General features: G+C 47.6%; 1 protein-coding gene across 2 annotated transcripts; it reads right to left on the reverse strand.

The window, feature by feature from the left end:
* Nucleotides 1-5297: 5297 nt before the first annotated feature.
* LOC116591215 (granzyme B-like) lies at nt 5298-8559 on the reverse strand. 2 transcript variants are annotated; one of them, XM_032343978.1, is made up of 5 exons: nt 8351-8559; nt 7204-7351; nt 6620-6755; nt 6155-6415; nt 5298-5574 (listed from the first exon to the last, which is right to left on the reverse strand). In XM_032343978.1, exons 1-5 carry the CDS (start codon nt 8409-8411, stop codon nt 5404-5406), a joined length of 777 nt encoding a protein of 258 aa, XP_032199869.1. In that variant the 5' UTR covers nt 8412-8559; the 3' UTR covers nt 5298-5403. The 2 variants fall into 2 exon arrangements, with proteins under 2 accessions (XP_032199869.1, XP_032199870.1); XM_032343979.1 differs by lacking the exon at nt 6155-6415.
* Between the last annotated feature and the right edge of the window lie 400 nt (nt 8560-8959).

Here is an 8959-nt window from a genome sequence, read left to right on the forward strand (position 1 = left end):
TTTGAGTTCTTTCCAACTTTCTACTTGTGGTTGAGTTCTAGTTTTAAAGCACTGTGGTCTGAAAATATACAGGGAATGATTCCAATCTTTTGGGACCAGTTGAGACCTAATTTGTGACCCAGGATGTGATCTCTTCTGGAGAATGTTCCATGTGCAATAGAGAAGAATGTATATTCTGTTGTGTGGGGATGGAATGTTCTAAATATATCTGTGATGTCCATCTGGTCCAGTGTGTCATTTAAAGCCTTTATTTCCTTTTTGATCTTTTGGTTAGATGATCTGTCCATTTCATTGAGTGGGATGTTAAAGTTCCCTACTATTATTGTATTATTTTTGATGTGTTTCTTTGATTTTTTTTATTAATTGGTTTGTATAATTGGCTGCTCCTGTGTTAGGGGCATAGATATTTAAAATTGTTAGATCTTGTTAGATAGACCCTTTAATTCTGACACAGTGTCTTTCCTCATCTCTTATGGTCTTTGGCTTAAAATCTAATTTCTCTGATATAAGGATTGGCACCCCAGCTTTCTTTTGATGTCCATTAGCAGGATAAATTGTTTTTCATCCCCTCACTTTAAATCTGGAGGTGTTTTGGGGTCTAAAATCAGTTTCTTGTAGACAGCATATCATTGGGTCTTTTTTTTTTTTTATTATCCATTCTGATAACCTGTGTCTTTTGATTGGGGCACTCAACCCATTTACATTCAGGGTAGCTATTGAAAGATATGAATTTAGTGCCATCAGATTGCCTATAAGGTAACTATTATTGTATATTGTCTCTGTTCCTTTCTGGTCTGTTCCATTTAGGCTCTCTCTTTTCTTAGAGGACCCCTTTTAATATTTCCTGTAGGGCTAGCTAAGTGTTTGCGATTTTTACTTTTTGTTTTTCTTGGAAGCTTTTTATCTCTTCTTCTATTTTCTTTTTTTAAAAAGGTTTTATTTATTTATTTGACAGACAGAGATCACAAGTAGACAGAGAGGCAGGCAGAGAGAGAGGAGGAAGCAGGCTCCCCACTGAGCAGAGAGCCTGATGCGGGGCTCGATCCCAGGACCCTGGTATCATGACCTGAGCCAAAGGCAGAGGCTTTAACCTACTGAACCACCCAGACCCCTCTCTCCTTCTATTTTCAATGACAGTGCAGTTGGATATAGTATTCTTGGCTGCATATTTTTCTTGTTTAGTGATCTGAGTATATCATACCAGTCCTTTCTAGCCTGCCAGGTCTCTGAGACTTGTATGTTTTACTACTAGATGATGGGGTGTGGACCTATTTTTATTGATTTTGAAAATGGGTTCTTTGTGCCTCCTGGATTTTGATGCTTGTTCCCCTTGCCAAGTTAGGGAAATTCTCAGCTATAATTTGCTCCAATATATCTTCTGCCCCCTCTCTTTCTTCTTCTTCCAGGATCCCAGTTAATCTATATTGTTTTGTCTTATGCTATCACTTTTCTCTTGAATTCTCCCCTTGTGGTCCAGTAGTTGTTTGTTTCTCCTTTGCTCAGCTTCTTTATTCTCCATCATTCGATCTTCTATACCACTAATTTTCTCTTCTGCTTCATTTATGCTAGCAGTAAGAGCCTCCATTTTTTATTGTACCTCCTTAATAGCTTTTGTTTATTTCAACTTGATTAGATTTTAGTTATTTCCCCAGAAAGGGATTTTTCTTTCTCCAGAAAGTGATTCTCTAGTATCTTCCATGCTTTTTTTCAAGCCCAGCTTGCATCTTGATAATCATTATTCTGAACTCTAGTTCTGACATATAACTAATGTACATCTTGATTAGGTCCCTAGCTATTGGTACTGCTCCTTTTTTTCTTTTTTTTTTTTTTTTTGTGGTGAATTTTTCTGCATTGTCATTTTATCTAGATAGGAATAGTTGAATGAGAGAGCAAAATACTAAAAGGGTAGCAGTGACCCCAGAAAAATATACACTAACTAAATCAGAAAAGACCTGAAACCAAGGAGACAAGAAAGGGGGGAAAGAGAAATATATATATGTATATTAAAGTGGTGTATAGAACAGAGACACACACTTGATTTTATGTATATTTTGGTGTGTTAGAAGAAACTACCTCCCAAAATTTTAAAGAAAGAAAAACTTATATGTACAAAAATAAAGGTAAACATGATGAAGGGATCGAATATGACTGTAAAGATGAAACTTAAATAAGATTCTAAAAAGGGAATTGATAAGTTGTTTGGAAAAAGAAAAGAAAAACAAAAAGGACTATGACAGTGAAAACTTAAAAAAGATTTTAAAAAAAGTATTGATAAAATAAAATAATTTAAAAATGTTATAATAAACGAGTGCCTGGGTGGCTCAGTGGGGTTAAAATAGTTTAAAAATGTTATAATAAGGGAGTGCCTGGGTGGCTCAGTGAGTTAAAGCCTCTGCCTTCAGCTCAGGTCATGACCTAGGGTCCTGGGATTGAGCCCCACATTGGGCTCTCTGCTCAGCAGGGTGCCTGCTTCCTCCTCTCTCTCTGCCTGCCTCTCTGCCTACTGGAGATCTCTGTCTGTCAAATAAATAAATAAAACATCTTAAAAAAATAGAAATTTTATAATAGGAAAGAGGAAAATAAAAAAATAAGAAAAAAAATTAAAAAGATTTAATTTTGCAAGACTAAAAGATCATGGGGGAAAAAGCCATGAATTCCATGTATTGCTTTCCCCTAGCTGTGGAGTTTCACAGTTCTCATTGATCGGTGAAGTTGGTCTTGACTTGATGTTGTTGCTGATCTCCTCAGGGAGAGGCCTGTTGCTTTTAAATGCATTTGCCTGAGGTACAATTGCACCACCCTTGCCAGGGGCCAGGCTAAGCAGTCTGCTTGGATTTGTGCTCAGGAGCTTTTGTTCCCTGAACTCTTTGGGAGAGCTCTGGAGAATGGGGATGAAAATGGAAGCCTCCCAGTCTCCAGCCCAGAGGAGACAAGAGCTTGGGGCCCCACTCCTCAGAGAAAAGAGGTCAATCACTCCCAGTCTCCCTGGTCTCCAGCTGTTCTCCGAGCTCACCTGGCCTGTGACCAATTGTTTCTATTTCTGGTGCACAGCCCCATTTGGAGTCTCCAAACCTAGCAGATTCCTGCCTCACTCTTGTGCTGCTCCTCCCTGGAATTCTCCCTGGGGAGGAAGATGAGTGTCCCGGGTTTTTCTACTCATGGGGTCCTTGTTTGAAGAGCAGTGGCCTGGCTGTGACTTGGATCATGGTGTAAGGTAACCCTGAGCTGAGAGCTCACTCCTTGGCTCTGTCTTTGCAGCCGGCTTCCCACTCTGATACCTGGGAGCTCTGCTACTCAGACACCCCTGGTCTTTTTGTTACCCTGCAGGTCCTGAGACCACACTGTCTCCACGAGGGCTTCACATCCTGCATAGCCTCTGGAGTGATGTCCCGCAGTGGAGCAGACCTCTAAAAGTTCCAATTTTGTGCTCCGCTGCTCTCTCACTTCCCTGGAGCTGGCCCCTCCCCTGAGGTCTATCTTTCTGTCACTTTGGATTCACTTCTCTGTGCGTCCCACTTTCCAGAAAGTGGTCAATTTTTTGTTCCTAGAATTGCTGCTCTTCCTCTCTTCTCTTTCCTCTTCGGTTTGTAGCTGTTCAAAATGTTTTGGTAACTATCTAGATGCGCTCCTGGGACATGATGATATTTGGGCCTCCTACTGTCTGCCATCTTGCTCCTTTCTCTATTTTATTTATTTTTATTTAAAAAAAAGTTTTATGTATTCATTTGTGTGTGAGAGAGAGAGTCACATTTGTGAGTGGATGGGGGTGGGGGAATAGGGGCAGATGAAGAGGGAGAACTAGACTCCCCACTGGCTTGATCTCAGGATCTGGAGATCAAGACTTAAGCAGAAGGCAGATGCTTAACAGACTGAACCACCTAGGTGCCCCTTATACCTGTTACTTTTGAAGCAAATGAAAATAAGGCTGCCCTGTCCCTTAGGTGAAGAGCATGCTCTAGGAAACAAAGTTTAGTAACTTCATATCTAGGAACTAAATGACTAAAGCCCCATACACTGCTATTTCCAAATCCCGTACAATGCTGTTCTAGGGTCACATGTGATAACATTCATACAGCCTGTAATAAAAATAACTATAAATACTTGATTTCTGTGCATTTCCCACAGAGACGTAGGTCACATGGACTTGTGTGGAGGAGGGAGAAGGGTTTAGTTGGTTTAGGTGAAATTCAACAGTGTCAGGTTCACCTGGACTCAGGTGATAGAGCTTGCATTCTGTCCACTCAATACCTGGCACTTAGCAGGTGCTTAGTTAGCATTTGCTGGTTGGTTGATGGAAAAAATTTGTCCTTTTCAGTCCTACTGAACAGAGGAGCTCTTTTTAAATCAAAGGCTGATTTAGCCCAAGGTGACCAACAGGGAGTCTCAGCCTAGAGGTTGGCAGTGACAAGAGGGACAGGTTGAGAGGGACTTAAGCTACTAAGTGACTGGCAGCTAGTGGACCCTGACACATGGAAGGGGTTGAGCTGGCCTGGCCAGGTGACAGATGGGGCCAAGAGTTCTGTAGAGCCACCTGACCAGCCCTGTTCTCCATGGATGATGTCTGGTGTTCTCAGGCCTTGTGACTGTGATACCCCTCTTTGCTGGATCATGAACTGGGCTGGCATCTCAGAGGTGAGATGCTCAAACTTGGATATTGTAGGTGGAAAGGATAGGAGGCAGGTCCAGGTCAGAAGAGTGTTGTCTGGAAGACACAGGTGTTGGTGGGCACTGAACACTCTCAGTGGTAAGCAGGGATACAGGAGACTCGAGGCCAAGTTGGTCCCTGAGCTCAGAAGAGGTCAGCAAAAGGAACTCAACTCAGCTGAGGTGAGATTCCAGAGCTACTCAAGAGACTCAGCCCCAATCCATGCCAGCTTCCTTGGATGGATGTCCAGCTTGAGAAGGTCTCTGTCACTTCCCAGTTGGGGTAGGGCTACATCCTTGAGCTGTTGTCCTAGCCTGGGCCAGCTTGGTGTCCAAGGCCCACAGTGTTTCCTTCCTCCCTTCCAGAGAACACAGAGGAAGGATGTAAGAAGTTCACCCTGAGCCCCAGGCGTAGAGAGGTTCATGGTTTCTCCTGGTGGTACTCAGCTTTGGCCCTGGCAGAAGGGCAGGGTCTGAGAGACAGGTGTAGGTAAGCAGAAGCTGGAAAGAACTTTGCATGGGGTTGGGGGAAAGGGGTGGAGGATGAAGAAGAGGAAGCAGAAAATAGCAGAATTGTGTAATTGGCCTTGTAAGAACAGATTTGATGCCAGGGAATGAAGGTCAATGAATAAACAAGAAACCAGCCCTTCACATTCAGTTAAGAGACCTTTATTTGATGGCTGACATTCAGGTAAGACACATTTATTCGATTGCTGTTGCCTTCCCTGCCACCCTTTCCAGTGTGATTCTGGATCAGCTCTAGAGCAAATGGTCTGGCTCCTGTAAGTAGGGGCTTTTCATGGTTTTCTTTATCCAAGGCAGGAAAGGTGAGATTTTGGTGTAGACCCGGGGAGGTGTCCCATCATTTTGTCCATAGGACACAATGCCCTGGGCCACATTGTTACACACGAGAGGGCCTCCAGAGTCCCCCTGTGGACAGAGATAAGGAAGGAGTGAATCAGTTCTCCTGCTGCCCCCATTCTCCCCAGCGCCTCTGAGAAGACTGCCTTGTGTGAACCCCATAGGAGATGGGAGGACAGGACAGGGCCGGACCTTGTCAGTGCTTCACTTCACCCCAGGTGGCAGCTCCCTCTCCTTCCCTGGGTCCCAGGTCCTGTGCTGAAGGACTGCAGGCTGCACTCTCCTCTTTAGGTACCCAGAAGCCGGTGGGCAGGGCTGACACTCAGCATAGAGGCCAAGCCTGGTAACCCAGGTGGGGACCAGCTCTGAGGTGCCACCTGGTTTTCACTCCTGCATGCCCAAGGAGCAGAGGTTTCTAGCATTGGTGGCCCGACATGGGGCAGAGTGCGGCAAATTCAACCTGTAGGAGCACCTCATTTGAATACATCCTATACCCTCAGCAGACTCGCAGAGGGTCTGGGTTCCCCCTATCTCTGGCTGTTCCCCCTCCTTTCCTCACGAGAAAGATCACTGCTTGGGTCTCCAGATCCCAGGTCTTCCCCAAACACCCCTGTCCCTAGACCCATGCTAAGCAGACACCCAATCTCACCTGAAAGGAAGACTTCTTTTCCTCTGGGTTCCCCACGCACAGCTCAATGGTGCGGTCGTAATGCTTGGGATAGCGGGATTTGCACTTGCCATCGTCCTGCACTTCCAGCCTCACCTCCTGCAGAGTGTCTGGGTACCTGCCTATCTTGGCCATCTTCCCCCAGCCGGCCACAGTGCACACCTGTCTTGGCCTCACCCGGTTCTTGTCCCTGGGCAGGCGGAGGGGCTTCACAGCTACAGTCTGCTTGGCCTCTCTCTCCAGCTGTTGGGAAGAGGCAAGAGAGTCCAGCTCAGCTAGTGGCCTCGGGGCCTGGATGTCCCGATGAGGCTGCACTGTCTTCTCTCTGCCCTAAGCTAGGGACACTGGCCAGGAAGCCAGGATGGAAGGAGGGAGGGGACGGGTCCCAGTGGGAGGAAGAACCAGTGTGGACCCAGGAAAACAAGGGCAGCAAAGAGGTTTCCTTACCAGCAGTAACATGATGTCGTTGGAGTAGTTCTTGGGATCATAGTCTGGGTGAGGGATGGCTGTTTTCACGGGGATGACCTGCTGGGTTGTTTCTGGTTTCATGATGTTGTGGGCCCCCAGGGTGACCTGGATGGAGCTACACAGAGAGCAGAGTGGGGTGTGGGGGTGTGGAATCACAGGATATAGCCCAGGGGCTGTGAAGGGCAGGTGGCAGTTGGGGTGGGCAGCGCTGGAGTTGATGGGGTAACTGAGGCAACAGGAGATTCCCAGGTTTGAGCTGTCTGTGCCTTCTGCTTCTCAGTGGCTGAGGTAGGATTCTGGAGCCATAGGTGACTGGGGTCAGTTACCCAGAGAAACATGTGAATGAGATGAGATTGCATTCTGAGGCCAAAGCAGGTCCCAGCTCTTCTCTTACTCCAGCAATGCACCTGGTTCCGGCCTCCCCTCTCCCCACCACCTACCTGACCTCCCTCACCCACTTTCAGGAGTCCCCCGGCTCATGCATTCCTCAGAGTGCCCAGGGCAGAAGGCAGGGCTCCATGCCAGGGTTTTCAGGGCGGTATAGGCTCATGGTCGCTCCTTACCTCCCATAGCAGTGAGCGGCCGTCAGCACGAACTTCTTGTGTACCAGGAACCCACCACACTTTCTCCCCTCATTCTGATTCTTGATACGAAGATATGCCATGTAAGGCCGGGAATGGGGCTTGGCCTCATGTCCCCCGATGATCTCTCCTAAGGGAAAATTCTGTTCTGTTCTTGTGTACCCACTGAATGCGCCAGGCCGGCACAGCCCGAATTTGGGAGAGCGTGGGAGGGGCCTCCACTCCCTCCCCTGGGAGTGGGAAAAAGACTGTGTCTCAGTCTGTGTGTGAATCTTTCTTCTACACATGATAAGAGAGGAGCATACCCGTCGTAGGGACAGAGACATCCTAGGGGATCCTGAGCAGTCCCTCTCTTGACTTTGCTTTGTTTCTAGCGAGTTTCTAAGGCCCCCATCATCCTGTGTTTAGGGCCTAAGTTTAGTTATATAGGTATTGTCTCACAAGGCCTGTTTCCATGGGACATGTAGTAAATACCTAGGTAAGTGTTGTTTGGCTGCATGAGGGCAAGCCTCCCCAGGGAGCCTCCAAATGAAGGCTGATAGAGCCAGTGCTGCTAGGATTCTGGAAAGCAGAGAAGTTTATGTCTGCCAAGGTCCTGTTTGAAAAAGGGGAGCCGCTAACAGCCTGGGAAGAAAAGCAGAGTTGGAGAGAAGGATGAGGAGCCTCGCGATAGAGCCAAGGTAACAGCAGTCTTCTGGGGACCTTGGTCCATCCCACAGTGAGGTCTGCTGAGCCTGGGCTTCTCTCCCAAGCAGATGCTGAGGGAAGTACCTGGCTCATCCCACAGGGAAGCCAGGTCTGCTCTGTCCTCTGCAGGGGGATTTATGATGTTCTCTTTTCCAGCTTCTCACCCTCTGCTATGTACTTCTAGGAAAGCTCCATTTCCAGATGGCAAAGGCAGAGCCTGGGGAAGGGACAGGACCCACTGGCTCTTCTAGAAACCAGTCTTCTGCTCTGCCGTTTCTGCTGGTGGCTTACCCAGCACCCTACTTGAGAGTGGAAGGCAAGATGACAACAGGGTGCAGAATGTTCCTGGTGGATAGGTGGATCAGGGGTGTGCAGAAGGGCCAGGAGGGCTGTGCCCACTGTGGGAGGGGGTTGGGCCTTGGAGGGTGGGGTGGTCACTTACCTGCCTGGGCCCCAGAAGGCAGGCGAAAGGCCAGAAGGAGCAGGAGCAGGAGTGGCTGCATCTTTCCCAGGAGGCTGCCCAGGTCGGGGCTACTGGCGCTTCCTCTGTGCTTTTAGCTCCCAGGAAAGGATGCAGGTGCAGATGGGCTCACTGACATTGAACTCCTCTCTGGTTTGTGGTGCTTCTTCCTAGAAGGCTTTCTATTACAGCTTCCCTGCCCCCACCCCTCTGTCTGATGACGTTCTTGGGGTGGTTGTGTGAGAATTTTGCTGTGACCACATCAGAACCCACACAAGTTGACTCAGAGCAGACCACTTGTTCCAGCCCAGAACAGGACAGCGAGTGTACAAGGTGGGGACTGGAGGATGTGGTATCAGCCTGGAGGGTTTCTAGAGCCCAGAAACCTGAGTCCCCCGTGATAGGGCCACCACTGCCTCAGCTCCGTGCTTAGTCCATCAGGATGATTTCTTTCTTTCTTTCTTTATTTATTTTTTTTTTAAAGATTTTGTTTATTTATCAGAGAGAGAGAGAGGGGGAGAGAGCGAGCACAGGCAGACAGAATGGCAGGCAGAGGCAGAGGGAGAAGCAGGCTCCCCGCCAAGCAAGGAG

The sequence above is a fragment of the Mustela erminea genome, chromosome 5 (assembly GCF_009829155.1).
Source record: "Mustela erminea isolate mMusErm1 chromosome 5, mMusErm1.Pri, whole genome shotgun sequence".
NCBI lineage: Eukaryota > Metazoa > Chordata > Mammalia > Carnivora > Mustelidae > Mustela > Mustela erminea.

What these genes read in the sequence shown, in the direction of transcription:
- LOC116591215 (XM_032343978.1), bottom strand. Translation starts at nt 8,411, where the DNA reads ATGCAGCCACTCCTGCTCCTGCTCCTTCTGGCCTTTCGCCTGCCTTCT. An exon ending in GCCTTCTGGGGCCCAGGCAG is followed by an intron (nt 7,352 to 8,350) that starts GTAAGTGACCAC and finishes ATTTTCCCTTAG; the next exon opens with GAGAGATCATCGGGGGACAT. An exon ending in GCCGCTCACTGCTATGGGAG is followed by an intron (nt 6,756 to 7,203) that starts GTAAGGAGCGAC and finishes CTCTCTGTGTAG; the next exon opens with CTCCATCCAGGTCACCCTGG.